General features: G+C 38.4%; 1 protein-coding gene across 2 annotated transcripts in view; it reads right to left on the bottom strand.

Annotated features, from left to right (window-relative positions):
* The window catches only part of PLD5 (phospholipase D family member 5), a 184,418-nt gene that overhangs the window by 136,478 nt on the left and 29,925 nt on the right, over window positions 1–18,015 (bottom strand). The window contains exon 1 of one of the 2 annotated variants that reach the window (XM_032102674.1): window positions 11,549–11,803. The exons of the other annotated variant lie outside the window; for it this stretch is intronic. Coding sequence (XP_031958565.1) covers window positions 11,549–11,551 — 3 coding nt within the window. The 5' untranslated portion in view covers window positions 11,552–11,803. Of the gene's footprint in view, window positions 1–11,548; window positions 11,804–18,015 lie in introns of those variants that run through there. 2 annotated transcript variants of the gene reach the window in all.

Raw genomic sequence — 18,015 nt, 5'->3', positions numbered from 1 at the left:
AACTCAGAACTCTTTAAAAATCCTTTTGTCTTGGCACTGAGCAAGGAAAACTCTGTTCAGTTCATGAGAACATCTGTCATCAGTACTAACTGCAATGTAGAAGGATTGAATTTGTGATCGTGACAATAGCTTACAGACTACATATGGGTTTTCCAAAGCTTGAGTTCATTTGTTTAGCTGCCTGTTTTCTGTGCTATAGAGGGAAAATACAGGCCATTTTTCCTGACAACACTTGCACGTTTTGGTGGCAAAGACCTGATTGTACAAGGACCCTACCTCCTCCCTCCCTTCTCCACTCCTCCAAGAAAAGTTGTAGCACACTGACAAAACAGCATGTGGAAGTTTGGACTGCCACTGTCTAGAGAGCACATATTCCGTGGGCAGGCAGACTATTTCATTTGCCAGAGCTGTCAAGCCAGCCCTTTCTACAAACACTAGCTTAAGACAAAAGAAAAGAAAAATTGTAACAAAATGTTTTAAAAGCTACATGCAGAGGGCTGAAGCAAAGGCATAGTAATTAAGTGGTTTCCTGGGTAACGAGGGGCAAACTGATCAAATCTGCCTGCTTAAAATTAGATTCTTAAAATCTACATTTAGACATCTAAGAGTTGCACAACTCCCAGGTGTTCTGAGTTGCAGGTGTTTTGATTAACTGCACCTCTAGCAAAGTAAGCAAGTCAGTCCACAGTTTTGGGAATCTAAGTCAGTATGATTCTTCCTCTTCCCCAGTTGTGACTTCAGTATAAAGTACAAAAAGGGCTTGATTTGCCAATGTGTCAGCACCCACGAACTGTGAGACTGAAGCCAAAGTGACCTTTCAAAAATGTGAACAATGTGAGATTGCTAAATTTAAGCATTAAGACTAGAGGTTTGCCTACCTAAACACAGGTATGAATCCAGACCCCTGTAATAAGAGTACATGACATGAAAGGACAGCTTAAAATCTGAGCTGTCTGATTTAGAGGTGAAATTCATGGCAGAAACCCAAGAATGAAGCTTGGAAAATTTCCTTTACCATTCCCCTCATTAGGTATCTGCATTTCTTGAAAGGAGCAACAGGGAAATAACACAGGTGAAGTGGTTAAATGCTATACATAAATCCACTGAAATATTCCCCTCTCCATGAGGGACTTTCTGTCTTGCAAGCCTCCTATGAGTGCTCCACGTGCTTTATCAGTCCTTTTCCCTTCTGGCAGTCAGTATTAGCAAGCATAAGATCTCTGTAATGAACTGTGCAGCGAGGATTTGAAGAATTACTTAGAAATTTTATTTACATGAAAATGAAATGCACACCCTAGCAGATGGGAAATCATGAAAGACGGTTAGGACTATCTAAATCATTTTTATTTCAGGAATAGATAAGCTCTTGTGCAGTTTTCTAAACCAAGGAATCAGACATCTGGAGATCTCATTGTTGTAGCTTAAAACCTTATTTTTATACTAGTTTTTCGCATCTTTCTGTGTGTGGGAGGCTGTGTGCATGGGAAAGAAAATGGTATTAGCTGGCTAATCAGTGACTTCCCATTACAAACAAAACCAATTACACATGGTTTTCTCTGCCTTGTACAACAATACCAGCCAGATTCTGGTGTAACTTAATGAAACAATTGGTCTCCTGCTAGGTATGCATTTGTGCAGGTGGTTTACAATGTTATAATAGAAGTAATGCATGCATGTAATTCAGTAACTAGGGTTCAGAAAAAACCCTTCTGGGTAGAAAGGGAAGTAAGATGTTCTTTCCTCTTATTTATCTGTGATAGAAAATACACACTCTAAAAATGAAAAAAAAAAAAAAAGTGACAGGTGGGAAAGAAGCATTTGAATTATGTTCCAGCTCTTTAAAGAATTGAGTCATGGGAATTCTCATCTTTCAAAATAATTTGAAATCTTCAGAATGTTATTCTCTGTGGTGTTTCCTAGAAGGGTTTTTTTTTCACTAATTTAAGCAAGAACAAACAACACTGAATTTTAATTAACTATCAGGTACATCAGTTTCTATTGCAAACCTCCTCCGGGAAACAACTATTTTAGAATTTAACATAGAAGGGTGTTTTCAGTTACAAAATAATATGCGTCTCACTGCAGCCTAGTGAGTGTCAGGCCCTAAAGATAGTAAAAATCTTAAGCTAAGCATGGTCTCCTGCTGCATGTTTCCTTAGAGTACACTGTCCATTCAGAAATAGTGCTTTTGATTTAAAAAAAATACATATGCATTTACACAACATAGGCTGAGACTAGAAACTCAGGAGAAAATACACGTCACTACTGAAAATAGAAGAGATTCTGCAGGTTTGCCATATTCAGCTGTGGGTCTCACTTTGACCATTAAAACCAACAGCACTGACTTTTTTTAAGGTGAGACGGTTACATAGGTTTAGGTTTTGAAACCTCTTAATATCTGAAAAAAAATCAGCTTCATGGTTTTGGTCAGGATCCCTTCTTGAAATTAATGCTGACTCAATGCAACATCCTTCCCCCAAGCTGCTCAGGTGCAGTGTTATGATCTGGTTATTAAAATTGTTAGAGAGATGCCTCTGCCTGAATTAAGGTTCATACAAGACTATATGCCGAAGTGAATAGTATGGATTTATGTAACAGTAAATGTGAGTGAGAGAGAGAGAAAGAGAAATAGAAAAAGGGGGGGGCTGGGGGTGGGAAGAGAAAGAGAGTGACAGAGAGACAGATTAAGTAGAAAATACCACCACTCTGTGGATCCTGCGGATCCACTTTTTGTGGCCTTTCTGTGGTGAGGGTCCCACAAAACCTAAGAGTTCACTGGGTTAATATACATTTGAGCCAGGTGGGAATGCCCAGCTACCTCCCCTGAGGGGGGCAAGTTGGACACTGTCTCTTGTAACAGACTCTGGATCACTTTCATCACTTGGATCATGTGCAGGGCTCTGGGGCAAGGCCTCGGGAATGAGTCTGGGAGCGCTTTGGGGGTCTGTGATGCATTGTGACACCTCCTCAGCTGCCTCTCACGTGAGTGTGGCCTTCCTGGGGTGGGGAGGGGGTTTACAACTGAGCCAGTTTGTGTGAGCGAGGGTGGGTGTTCAGTCTCTCTGACCAGAAATTACACCACACACCCAAAACTCTCCTCCCCCTCTCCCGCCCCAATCCCAGCCAGGGATGATTTTCAGCGCAGCTGCTGGGTTTGGCTTTCCTGTGGATACATCTTCTCCCTCAGCCTTGTTGACTCATCCCTAGACCTGAGAGAATTGGCCAATAGTGTCACCTTTATCTTGTCTCAAGTACCCTTAGGGGGTTTCTCTCACAGTCCAAGGTTCCAGTCAGGAGGCCTATTCAGGGAGGGGTGGGCTTCCATGGTCACAGCTTCTTTACACAGTTCTGCCATAATGGGCAAAATGTCCTTCCTAAAGACATTTAAACCATTAACCATAACATTTCAGTCTCTCACATGCAGTCTAGGTCAAAATCCTTCTTCTATAGTTTGTGCAACGCTTCATACCAAGACATAAAACAGGACTGGCAAGAGCATTCAACTTTCAGTTACCATAAGGTCTTAGTATGGTGCAGGCAGTTGCAATATCCTATGACAATTCTCACTTAGTAGCAAAATTAACAGTGAAACAAACTGAAATGAGCCTGTCTTTAAAAGAGAGAACAATGGGTGACTCCCATTTTTCAGTTACAGTGACATGGCTTGAACTGCGTTTTCTTTTTTAAATAATAGTAGTTATGTAATAGCCTAAACGAACCTTCCCCAAAGGTTAACTGCTGTGGCAATTACTTTTCACCATATACTTTCCACAGCACTTCCTGAATCAGGCCTAGAACCAAAATGTTACACAGCAAAGTCTCAGTGAAGCAGACAATGCCCCAGCCATGGGTTCAGGCAGGGTCAGGGCAGTGAGTGCCAGCCTTGGCCCCTGATATCCCATCAGATCTCCTGGCTGAGCGTCAGTGCATCACACAGCATCCTCAGGAGACTCCAGCTCCTCATGCCAAAGGTTTCTTTGGGCAACACTAAGAGCACAGCCCACAACATGTATTTTTGACCAAGAGTTTTCAGGTGCATCTAAGTTGTCCATTCTTACAAACAAATGTTACCTCACACACTGCCTACAGCTTTGTTTGGAGACAGCTAAAACAAAGCTGAAGCCTTTTTCTTCCCACAGAAAATGAAGAAGTAGTGGGGAGGGGGAGGGGAACTGGAACACCTTTTTTTTTGTCTGCTTAGGATGCAATTAATCCTAGAAAACTCTCAACACACCATGCCCAGCAGTAAGCACTCGTGAGATTCAGCCCTAAGCAACTGATTCTGTTTTCATTTCTGATGTCTGAGTCACTGCTGAGTTACTTTCTAAGTAGGAGACTATTCAGCAGCAGGTGAATTAATATCATCACCTCTTCTGGACACCTTTGAACAAACATGGGTATGATCCACAGCAGTGGCAACTATGCACATAATTAAAATTATATTAAATAGACAAAAAAACCTATGACTTTGGAAAATTTCTATAGTTCTCATACTTCTGCAAGAGCAAATAATTTTAAGTTATGAAACAAATGTTTACAACAGTGTCCTGTATTAGTGCTGTATTAAAATTCCAGTGTAGTATGTCCAACAAAAATTTTGATCAAAAATTCTTTTGCTGAAGAAAAAGATTATTAGGAAAAAAATGCTGTGTTACAGATGGGAAACAAACTACTTAGAAAACCTTTATACCATTGGTAAATTAATATTATGTACTATCATTCCAGAGAAGTAATTTTTTCCCTATAATTATCTATTGCTATAAAGTACTTTCTCAAGCAGCATCTTGCAGGTATCTTTTACAGGCATGCATTTAATTATATTGTTCATGAAAAATCCTCCTACTCGCTCATCACTGCCTGGAAGCATATATTTTATGTGCTTCCCTATCCCCACTGACACAGATCAGAGCGAATATTTCATTGGACCATCAAAATGATCCACAGCAAATGCACGACTTCCATGAACCTGCACTAGAAAATCTATGAGGCTGAAATAACTGGTAAAACTATTAAGGTCACTCTACATGAATACAAATAGAAAGTATTTTAGCCTTTTTTCACCCTTCAGATTCTTCCACAAATATTTTTTATATTTCTTTTTACTAAAAAGAGACTCTAATCAGCAGTGAAGCCAACTCCATTAGTAAATTTATGAAAGAGGTGTAGCATTTTGGGGACTTGTGATATGCTGACAACACAAAACCTACTATAAAAATTAATGTTTCACAAAGTCATATAAAATTTTGAAATATTGTGTAATAAACTTCTTTCTGTAACAGTTTATAAATTGCATGTTCTGTGTTATGATGCACTGCATCAAAACTGTTTATTCAGTTAGACTGCTTGCATTTGCCATGACTTCAAGGAGCTCTGAAACTGATGCAATAGAAAGATTCGTGTTTATGCTGGTACAGTCTTAAATCTGTTTATTTTTTTCCAAGCAAGTAACTCTAAATGAATGTGTCTTACTAGGCTGCAGAACTGCTCCCTATCCAAAGTAAAATACCTAAATACACATTTGGTGAAAGTTACAAATATTAAACTTGTGGAGGTGTTTGTTTTCTATTTTCTTCAAAAGGAAAGAAGAAACAATACATTTGTGCAATGGCGTACAACAAATGCTGTTATTGCAAGCACCAAAGGAAGGAACTGCTGCCACCCTAGAGCATGTGTTCTCAATCCATACAAAACTATATCCACAATAACAGTTTCCTAGTATTTTTTGGTTTGTTCTGATACACTTAAACCCAAAATTATGACTGCCTCCTTTCTCAAAACCTAGAAGTATGGCAATTACCTGTCAATCCCAAACCCGTCAAATCCACCAGGATCACCAGGACAGAGAACTCTTTTGGGACTCAGTCATTCAAGCTCTTCTCCAACTTCCTAGAAGACCAAACTAAGCAGTTGGCTTTGGATGATGAATACATGAATGACCTTAACAACAGAAGATATATACACAGGGCACAGCTGGAGATGATGGAACTCCACTTGCTAACTGCAGGACCACACCAGCACTGAGGGGCAGAGGAAATGCAGTCCATGAGCAGCCCCAGTGCACAAAGAGGAAACAGCCAGCTACAAGCATCATTTCATGACAATCTCTGCAGCAAACAAATGCCAGCAGAGACCTTAATATATTCTGCCTAAAACATCTCTAGTGTGTGTATTCATTCTTCACATAGAACTCACTTTTTCATGCTTTGCATGTACAAGGAAACCAATTTTCTGTCTACCTATGCCATAGAAGAATTATTAGATGCAAGTGCTGATTTTGTGATCAATCCTCTGTAATACTGGAATGAGGAGTAGAACAAAAAAAAAGGTGTTTTTAACACGCCTAATACTTTTGACAATCCTACAAGGAGAAAAATAAGAAAATTAACATTAATGAATACAACAAGTTTAGTCAGAGAAGAATCTAAAAGTTTAATTGTCTTAAAAGACCTTTTCATAAGTTATCAAGCACTTTCTAAAATTAGTCCCTTCTATTTCTTCAACAAAAACAAAAAAAATATAAGAGGAACATTTCTTTTTCTAACATAAATTTTGTAGGCCAGTTTGAGTCACTGTAAGATCATTTTTATCTGAATGATTTAGAGGTCTGCAGTAGCTCTTTAGTGACTCAAGACCAAATGGCCCAGACAGCATGTTTGTCCCAAATCAAGTATATACTTTCCCAAAACTTAATTTCTAGAATTAGTGCTGGTAAAATCTCTACCACACTACACAAATTTTTCCTTTCTGAAAAGGAAGGACCACAACAAATATACTAAGAGTAAGTATTTGCAGGAAAAAAAGCTAAATCAGAGGTGCAGTCTTACACCATCATCTTTCTTGTCATTTCTTCCAAATGAATATGTAGTCTCAGTCATCCAAATGACTGACCAAATAAATACCCATTATATGGCTAAGACAGAGTTCTCCCTGTGACTGGACATGTGTATGTCCAGTCACAGGAAGAACATGTCAGCAGCCTCTACCCTGGTAGCCTGATTCACATGCGCCGTCTCCTATCCTGTGACAGGGAGAATTATCACATAAAAATGCTGTCATGAAAGCCACATCATGTAAGGGGAAAAAAGGCTGCAACACAAGGTCTCAAAGTCTCCGAGCTGTTCAAAAGGTTAGCACTATGGAGTTTAAGTCATGACTATTAAGAAAACCACCCTACTACAGTAATGGAGTCAGAAGTGTTGAGGTTTCACCACTGGATTTATCTACCATCTTTGAGTGAAAAAGGATTGATACCAGAGATTACCAGCCTTCTGCTGTGGGTCCAAACATCTTCATGGATCCAAAAGCTCTAGTCAGATACCCAAGATATATATTGGTGAGAAGAGGGGAAGTGGAGCCCTGACACATTGGCAGGGGAGTAGACATCTCTTGTCTCCAAGCTGAAACTTCATTATCAAAAGATATAAGGCTGACTACGGGCTGCGTGTCCCCAGGTGACACCGCAACACTGGAAAACATTTAAATGAAATATTTATAACAACAGATTAACAGTACACTAAAAACTCAAGTGCAAGGTCTAGAGAATTTCTTTAGGAATGGTAGCTTCTCATCACCACTCTGTGTAGTGAAGCAAACCAGGAAATTTACCCAAACTGCACCGTGTCTCCCACCAATGCATATTAACCATCCTTAGCTCTGGTCAGAGCACACTCCTTTATAGAAGCACTGGGAATGTATCCTGCTCTTCTTGCATCTGCACGCTATCAAGTGGGTATGAAGTTGTCAGTAGCCTTTTGTCTTCTCTAGACTCCTTTTACATAAAAGGTGCACAGTAAGTCTCAGCCTTACTTGTTTTCAGTATCCTCAGTATAGCCATGAAGTACAAGAACAGGTGCAGCAAAATATCACGTTGCTATGAGGGTCCTAAGATATATGGGAAGCACAATTATTGTCCTGATAATTCAAAACACTGCAAATGCCACAATACAAACATTAACCAGATGCAGAAAACTACTATGTATTATCCAGCCACCTTCTCACTACAAGTTGTATTCCTCTGGAAGCTGCTCCCATCAATTATTTCACCTAGGGACCAGACTGACCTTTTCCCCTGCCTTCATTTCTGATGGCATGACAGGATAAAAGCCAAAAGGACAGACTAATGCTGAAAGCATCCATTTTTAATAGTTTCTTCATATATCCCATGGCTGAAGGAATAAAACCCTGTCTTGAACACAGATGCAGCAGGCATGCTAATACATTATGTAAAACACACCAAATAATTTATAACTTCCTGAGAGCAACTCATTTTAAGTTATACTACTAGTGTAATGGCACAGCTTAAAAGATGCATTTCAGTGAGCAAAACCTGATCTGCATAGTAGGTTGATTGTAGAATCAAAATGAAAATGGCTTAAGAACATAATCCTCCATCACCAAAAAAACTACTCTTCTTGCATACACCTTGCCTGCTGACATATTTTATTCACTGAAAGTATTCAGGCTCCATGAACATGGATGCTGAGATTTTAAAATACAAACTTATGTCATTATAAGTAAATGCTAGTGCATATACATATATATGGAGATATTTCAGCATTATGTTTCAATTAAAGTTTAAAGTGGTTTATTTTTATCCTTCACAAACAACATTTATGGAGCATGCAAGAGTGCATTTCACTCTAGAATAGTGCCAGACTTCCTGGTGTGGTAAACAGCCTGACACAGTTTTTTCACTAGAACCAAACTCTGCCAAAAGTTACCTGGGACATGTAAGTTAGTACTAAACACATGCACAAAGCTATACTGCAGCAGATTCCTTCTGACTACTATCAGCATGAGTACTTCTGAATGAACAAACTCTTATTTTTTTACCAGAAAATTGGCAGAGTAACAAAGCAAAAATGTACTAAAACAGCAAAACCTGAGAATATTATTGAGTCTTGAATCAAATTCACAGCAGATGCAAATCTGTATTTCCTTTCCCTAAACATGTTTTATATTATATATAAACTCCATAGCTTACATATTTATAATATACTTCTTTAAATAAGGATTACATTTTCAGGCAGATTATCAGACTTCAATTTAGTTACTGAAACAAAAAAAAATATTTAGCCTAAATTCATCTGGATGAATAATACATCCAATTGTTGAATAAGCTCTTTTAAATTCTGCACCAGGACGACACTTCAAATGAACTTTGCTATACCAAGCGTATCTCTTGCACTAATTATACTTTATTAGAATTTAGCACTGTAATAGTCATGTTTACAACTTTTCAGTTTTTCTGGTAAAGCCAGTACATTATTTATAATTTTACTTTTGTTCCTTAGACTTACTAGAAAAAACACTTTGAATAATTAAACCTGATATCTAATGCATTTGATAGCTTGCAATTTGGTCTTCTTGAAGACCATTTACTATTTACATTCCACAAGAAATCATATAATCTAAAAATTTAAAGTGAGAGGCTGTTCCCTCTGGACTAGTCATGTAATTTATTACATTGCTGATTACTATTAAGGGTACACCTTCAGGGGATGTGTGTGGTGTGTGTTTCTTTTCTTTTTTTTCCCTTCAATAACTTATGCAAGATCTTTGCCCAGGCAATCCAAACTGAAAGAAATAGATCCCTTGTGAACTCACTGCTTTAGTTACTGAACTAATCCATGTCAAGCAAGACACAATGTAAGTTTACTTTGGCTAAAACTCTATCAACACCAAGTATGTGGCAGTACATGACAGTTATTTTTCCAGAACGAAATGTTTTTATTAACTTGCTGTTACAGAAGCTTATCTGTATTTGACTCATGTAGGAACTAGAGAATCACAAATGTGGAAATGTACGTAACATCATTTGGTATTAATTACGTTCCATGATCACAATAGGGAAAAGCAGTCAGATCTCCTACCTCCAGTATTTTCCTGTAAGAAAATGTAGATGCAGGATACTACTATCTAGGGGCACAGTATTCTCTGGCAAGAAACAACAATATATTCAAGTCTCTTCAGTACAACAGTACTGCTTAATGGTTACTCATCACAGGGGATTTTTGTCAAGAAAACAGCAACAATAATATTAATAATAATAACAAAAACAACAAGCACCACACTTAGATTCATACTAAACATCTTTCCAAGAACCTTAAAGCCTGGTTGCCATTCAATTATTGATTTTGCAATCTATTCTGCATAGTAAGGAGGAAAAACAAATCTTTAACACATCAAAGTGTGATGTGCAACGTGAAATATATAGGCTATGATAACATGATTGACTTCATTACTTCTATTTCTTGCCATTCAGTGAAACCACTTAGAAAAGGAAAAGATCAGAAAGCATTTAGTGAAAGTTTTAGGGTCTTTTAATTTTTATACTGCTGAGAAAGAACAAATACACAACAAAGATTAAAAATACCAAATCAAACATTGTTTCACATTTGCTGTACACTTTTCTAACTCTCATAGTTGTTCTATAAAAAATCTCCTCTTCCATTTGAATCACAAAGGGAGTAATTCCCTACACATCAAGCTGGACTGTCAAGTAAATGTGTTTCAGTGCTCTTCAGACTTATTTAGTAATTTGTTTTCCTTTCACCCTGACGTACTATAATCTCCTAATCAATAAATTCCTGGACGCAGTAGGCACTTAAAATGAACAGCTGAGTTCCCATACAGGAAATTGGGCTTGATGCTTATTTCAGTCAACACCCACCCGCCTACCCCCAGCCCCCAAAAAACCCCAACAAAACAGTCTTGACAATGAGTCTTGGGAGTAAACACTCCCAAGATGCGTTTCCTCCCTCCAATCCTTTAATACGTACAAAAATGCTAATATGCATATTTTTGTTCTATTATCAGGCATTTTTTAAACCACTAATAGCATTGGTATCAATTTACACTATATTCAGATGCCACATTCATGTGCTTTATATTCTACTTCTATTGTTTTAATACCTAGATCAGAATATTTAAATTGGTACAAATAATAAAATCATTATTCTAAAAAGTTTTTCCTGGTTATTTTTCCCATCAAATAATTACACTAGAGAAACAATGTGATTAACAGGTCTTCATGGATTGAAAACCCTGAAAAATAAAAACTTCATAGCTCCCTAAAAGTCAAAGGCATGTACTGAGCAGATCTGCTTTTTTCTAATAAACAAAACCCCAAAACCCCAACAAAAGAAACCATATAAACATACAGCCTGCATGAATGATTGGCAAAGGTTTATTTATATTTTTATTTATAAAGTCTGTGTCAGTGATTATTAATCCAAAATAATTTTAAAAGCCCATACAGCTGTCCTTCTGAAATAAACCAAGTGGACAGACTTACAATTTACACCAAATGCTAGTCAGCAATGTTTCCCAGTTTTAAAAGATTTTATATAAGCTGCACAACATGTTCAGTGCCAGATATATTTGTCACCAACTTGCACTGCTGATCTCTTGCAGAAAAACATAATTCCTCTCTATCTTACATACTGGTTTTTGTTTTAAATACTTATCTCTACCAATTTCATAATCTTTTAAACATTCTTTACAGAGTAATAACCTAGATCTGGTGATAAAGTAAAGAGCTTCTTACCATCCTGATCCAGTATTTTCCCCGTCTCTGGAGTTCAGCAGCAAGGAGCTGTTGCTGTTGCACTGCTTACTAGAGACACTGGAGGCTTTGGAAGCAGAGAATGTTTTATGTGGTTAAAATGTATCACCACTGATTATATTTCAGTCCCTCAATTCCTAGCCTTGATGCTCTGGAAATCAGCCAATCCAAGTGATAAAGAGGTTTGCAACAAGAAGTTGCAGAATTTCCACAGTGAATGCTTCATGGAAATGTTTTGCTTCTTGATACTTGTTTTTTATATCCACTAAATGTTAAAATAAATCCTGGCTCCCTCTTCCCTCCTCCTCTTTTTTTTTTTTTTTCCCCAAAATGAGATTCATATATTGTTCACAAGGGACTTTGGCATTTGCTATAGCTAGGCACAGTGCAGAAAGGCATCATGCCAGATTACGCATACATCTCAGCCAAGATACCTGAATTTTGACTTGCAACACACCCTGTTATTCCAAACATGGATCTTCCTAAGCCAAAGCTCCTAACTGCCAAAATACACAGTGTTTTTGTGAGGCAGCCAAATGCCCCTTCAGATTAGCTAAGAGCATCTTTTATTTGCAATGTGGTTGCTCTTTGTTGGCTTTTCTTTTTTTTTTTTTAACACTTGTTTCCCTAGTGAAGACAAGGTGGTAAGTTCCAAAGGGATGAAATGATCAACTGGCACTTCTCCTTCCACTTCTCTCAAGAATAAATTTCACACAGCAAATTTCACAGCAAAGTTCCCTGCAATGCTACAACTATAATTAAATATTTAGTTAATATTATAACCATCTTAATGCTCTCAATGATAACCCAGGATGCTGCTGTCCTTGGTGTGATAAAGTAAAATAAAAAAAAAACCCAAACAAAACAAAAACAAAGCAAGCAAACAAAAAAGCCCCACAAAATCCCACAAACCCAAAAACTAACAAAGACAGTCCTGACTCCACGGACCTTGCCATCAAATAATACAATAAAAGGTGACAAAGAGGGAGGCACAAAAGGAACCAAGTCATACTACTGGGTAGTTTAACAGGTACTTAGAATAATTTCCAAGCTTTTTGGGCCTCACAATAAAGGAGTTTTAAAGAAAGGATTATTAAGAGGCTATGGAGACTACCTTGGAGATGCTCTCAAGAAGAAAGCATATTATTGTACTAAGAGAGCACAAGACTGAGCCTGAAATTTTAATGAATAATGGAAGAGGATGAAGCGATGCTTCAGCAACAACTGAGAATTTAGAAAGGTCTAGAAAAGTGAAGACCGTATTCTGTTCAAGGAGGGAAAATAAATTCAGAAGAGATGCTTGTAGGTTTCTTCTATTCTGTTTGCAAAAGGATACAATAATGATTTTCACTGAATCTGAATGGGTATGGAAGCGCAGAACTGACCTGAAGAAAGCAAGGAAAAGGATGCTGGACTAATTGGCAAGCTTGTTTAATAGGTGAAGAAGATGTGGATGGAAGATTTGAATGTTTGTTGAAACAGCAAGGAACTTACTTTAAGAAATTACATTAAAAAATAAGATTTAATCATCAATTACACTGACAGTGTTGTTTCTGAACTCAGAGAAAGAACAAAGTAATAAATGACATGTGTTATGAATGCCATGGCAAGATTAGGTTGTTTTCCAGAGTGACAAGGAAGCAGCAGGAGGGAGTCTGCAGGAGGCCTGTTTTAGCCATGTTGAGCTGCTGACATCTAGCTGAATAGCCATAAGCAGCTCTCTTTATTCCAGACCCTTCTTCTTCAGCCAGAGCTAAAGCAATTCATTTACAAGGCATCATGGCAAAGATGAATTTGATTTGTATTTACAGATCAGATTGTCTGACGTAAATAAAAGGATCACAGTTCAATCCCTAAGAAAAATAGCAAGATGGAGTGGAAAGAGGCACTGAAAGGCTGATGAAGAAGATAGAAGGGTAAAAAATAAGCAAACCAGGGTCTATGAAAACAAGAGAGACAAAATTTCAGGAAGAAAAATGGACAACAGAATACAAGATAGCTCCCAGGACAAAGACAATCAGTAGACAGCCCTACTAGTTTCATTGTTTGACTGGAAAGCTGTCTACAGATACTTTGTCTTGAGCAACATCAACAGCATGGAAGGAGCAAAAGATGCATTGATTGGTAAGTGCCCAGTGCCACACCAGAACTCTGGCAATGACCATAAACAACTCACACAGTTGTATTAGTCACACTGCTAATGGGATTCCCAGAAGAGAGGTTCCACTTCTAATATCACTGAGACCCAACAGAGAATTCTGTGCAACAATTCAATTGCAATCAATCAGGCTATAGAAGTCTTGCTCTATTTAGAAATAAAAACTTTTCCATCAGAAAGTTTTCAGTCATGTAGTGACATGAATAGTAGTCTACACAAACCTTTTTCTGTAATCCTTGAAATTTACGAAACCCTTAAGCTCACAAAGACATCTGCTGAGATAGTGATCAGATGCCAAATATGAAGACATACAGCCGAGTTGTGCTCCTGCACATTTCTACACCAAATGTGTATGGGGCAGGGTAGTATGGCCCTATGCATACATACAAACAATTTTCAACTCTGCCTTTCAGTCAATGAAGCCAGAATACTTCCATTTTTTACTGAAAAGCTATTCAATTATTGAATGTATACAAATTTCAGAATGAATTGTGTCATGGCGTTCTCACAATTAAAACATGCACCTCCCAAATTCAAGCACAAATATCGCCTCCTAAATTCAACTAAAAGACATTTCTATACAGAACAAAAGCTATCATGCACCTATACAGGCAGAAAAAAAGATTCAAGTTGACTAACTTACTTCAGCATTAGCACACCTGCTTCGAAACAAAGCCACCGTTTCCACTTACTTTGAACTCCTTCTAACACAGAAAAAGAAGTGCCCACTAAGGGAAAGAATTATGTACTGATATAACTGCAAAAGTTTAAATGTGAACTTTAACTTTTACATCTATAAGCCTTAGAGATGAAATTTTTTTTCTCCCTTCAATTCTTGAAGGATCCACAAGCAATGGGAGCTTAAATTTTCTGGACAGATCCAGAATTTCTCCTTTTTATGAGGAAACCAACTTCCTCCCAAGTTTGAGTTAAAGCCCCTAACTTGATCCTTGCTGACTGGTTACAACCCTATTGCCAGACTTTACCCCTCTCAGCATATAAATTACCATCGTGAGCTCCATACTTCAGAGCCTATTTCAAAAATAAAAATAGAGCTCTCAAAGGCATCTGATAACATTCTTTAGACCCTTTTAGAAATGTAGTTAGCAGGCCACATAATCTAAACACTAGACAGCTTTTCTTAAGCAATGACATAAAGATGCCCTTGAATGCTCTAGACTATTAAGGAATGCATAACAAAGCTGAAAAAACTAAAGTTGGATTAGAAGTAATCTATCTTCTGTGATGAAAATAGGTTAGATACGGCAATACAAGTTATTTCACACATGTATTCTTTGCAACATGTAACCAATCAGACTAGAGCCCTCAACCTGCAACAACTGAACAGTTGTACTAACTGGTACCAAACAAAAAGCAACTGATCAAAGAACTGAATTTTTTCATTGACAAAATTCCTTTTATTTTGGCATTTGATTGTTGTCTGGAGTAAAAAAAAAAAAAAAACCATAAATTTTTCATTAAATGAAAAGCCCTAATACATCTAAATACAGAATTGTTGAGTCATTTTGGATTTGCCTGAGATGCCACAAAGCCTCAGGGACACAGTTATGGCTTTCTTGGGGCACTCTGTAAGTCTGTCCAAATTGTACCTAGAATTATGATGCACCTTCTCTCCCCATAAGTTGTAAAAAATAATGAAAGTATCTATGAAAAATTTGTTGTAAATAGATAAAAATAAACCACAGTTTGATAAATAATAAGGCACAAACATGCAAAATTATTTGGCATCGCAGAATGAAGACAAACAAGACTACATATGTCTGCAGAAATTTTAAAAGTCAGCAAACCAAAACAGATAGAAAACCTCAAAGACACCTAGACAAAACATGGACTGTATCAATAAAATACTTTAACTTCTTTTGCCACGAAGAAATATGTCCAAAGTGGTAAATTGGTAAAATGCTGTATTTTTGTGGGCTAAAGAAGTCAACTGAACACATGCCAAGAAACACAAAAATTCTCCATTCCTTAAAAAAATCTAACTAGAACAGGAACTCTAAAACCAAATGACACAACTATAAATGCCAGTATCAGCTCTTCATTCTTCATCAGTTTCATTAGCAACATGGAAAAGCAACAGGATTTGCAGGAAAAAATAAGGTAGGAAAGAAAGAGAGAGAAAGCAGAAAGAGGGAAGAAGAGAAGTGTCAGAGGCAGGGTAGGGTGCAGAAAGAGACAGAACTTCACAGTATCTCAGTCTGGTCGATCTTCAAGACTTGCTGGATCTACAAATAAGTAGCTAGCACAAAAAACAACCAACACTAAATATCAAAGATGGATATCCCCACCTAGTCTGTTACTTGTCCACAAACACAGCAGTGTTTCACCTTGCAAGAAGCTTTACCAAAATCTCAGATATAAGCGACATCTTGAAATCACTCACAATTCACATATTCATGTCAATGAAACTTTCCAGTGGTAAAATCCTGTTTTTCAAGAGAACTTATAAAAGCACAGCCTCAAATACTTCAAATAATGTTCTGAAGCAGAAGGAAGATTAAGACATTCTACTGGCCTTGCAGGAAAGAAAACTTTTATGCCAAATTCTGCTTGTAGAGATTTGTACCTCACACAGTAGGAATGTAATTTCAAATCAGCAGAAATACATTCAGATCTTATGAAACTGGTACAGCACCTACAGAATGGAAGAAGCTACTTACCAATTAAAACCCTACCCAAGCAGTAGCCAAAGACTGAAACATGGCATTATCCAGCCCAAAACTGATGTGCCAGCTCACAGATCACAACTGGAGGCATATCAATACACAGAGGATGATGGGGTTTCCTTGCCATCAAGCACAAATATTGCAAACGAATTTCAAAGAAATATTTTCCCTTTATTTTTTGAGGAGCTAAAAGTGTGATTTAAAGGCAAGCACAATTGCAAAAGGAAGTCCATTGCATTTTCTTAAAAAAACAAAAGAGAGAGAGAGAGAGAAATATAGAAATATAAAGCCTCCTTATCTATCAGATGCAGCTGAAAAAACATATGAGTGCTGCCTCCCAGAGTCCAGCTGCCTGGAACAAGTCCTTCTATTTTTACAGTGATTTAGCAGCCAAGAAAATCTCCAAGGGCTGAGTAACAATAACTACATTCTCTGTTTCTGCCAACCACTGTTCCAAGGGGGTCACACCGGACCACCCCAGCTCAAGCTACACATAGATTCAGGCCTCTGTATTACTTAAACAGCACAGACAGGTATCAGCTTCAAAATGGAGCTGAATTCATCTTTCTCTTTCACATGCACATGAATCCCTGCCCTCAAAACCTCAGGAAGGAAAACTGAGTTTACAGACCCTCTCTCTGCACAGGTCCCGAGAACGCTGCACAGAGACTCTGTCTCCCACCGCTCCTCCACTTGGAGCAGCCGGGCAGGTGGGCTGTAAGAGCCTGTTCAGCACTCCGGGGAGATGGCCGCACAGGATGGGGCACAGGAGCAAGATGCAGAGCTGCTCTGAGAGGGTGGGCAGCTTCCACTTCCTGACATTAGTGTCAACAGGGGCAATGCCACTGTCCCTATGCAGGCTGCAGCCAAACTACTCAGAGCAGCACAGCATTTCTTGATCTAGCCACTGCAATTAGCACACACTGTAAACATATTCTAAAGCAAAAAGCAGATGTTAAAGGAGTCCTATTTACAGAGGTTTAGTGTTTATTGTATTTTGAGCACTAATCACAAATCACTATTTTGCAAGTTTGCAGCAATCCTTCCATCACACAGTAACTCAAGAGACGTTTCTAAAAACAAGCCAAGTACAAAGAGCATGATCCTATTATTTTAGGCAAAAGAAAACAAAAATTTGCTTTTTTTTCATCATTAGCAAAGATCGGACACAGCCTTTAAAGACTGAGAGTGCAATCAGTATAATTCAGCAAACAATTCGTTTCGATCACTGAGAAATGCGGTTGCCAGGACAGCATTTCCCTTACTAACTTCCACGGCCGCAGGAGCCCTGGCCCGTGTTCCCCGCGGGAAGCGGACAGGAGCGGACACAAGCGCCTCCCCCCGCGGCCACCGGGGGGCGGTGCAGCACCGCGGGCGCGCTGCCGGCGGCGGGCGAGGCCGAGCGCGGAGCCGCACCGGTACCCGCGCAAAGACACCTGAATTAACTCCGTCAGGCTGAGCAAGAATGACCGCAAGAAACGCTGTCGAGGACTTAATAAGGCAGCGTTTTAATGGAAGAGCCTACGTAATGCATACACTAAAAATAGCCAATTAGTGTTTGGCCTCCTATGTAACAACATTAGCTGTGTTGATGTAATTACCTT

This window comes from Corvus moneduloides, chromosome 3 (genome assembly GCF_009650955.1).
Source record: "Corvus moneduloides isolate bCorMon1 chromosome 3, bCorMon1.pri, whole genome shotgun sequence".
NCBI classification, from domain to species: domain Eukaryota; kingdom Metazoa; phylum Chordata; class Aves; order Passeriformes; family Corvidae; genus Corvus; species Corvus moneduloides.
This window is presented reverse-complemented; position numbering and strand designations above follow the sequence as displayed.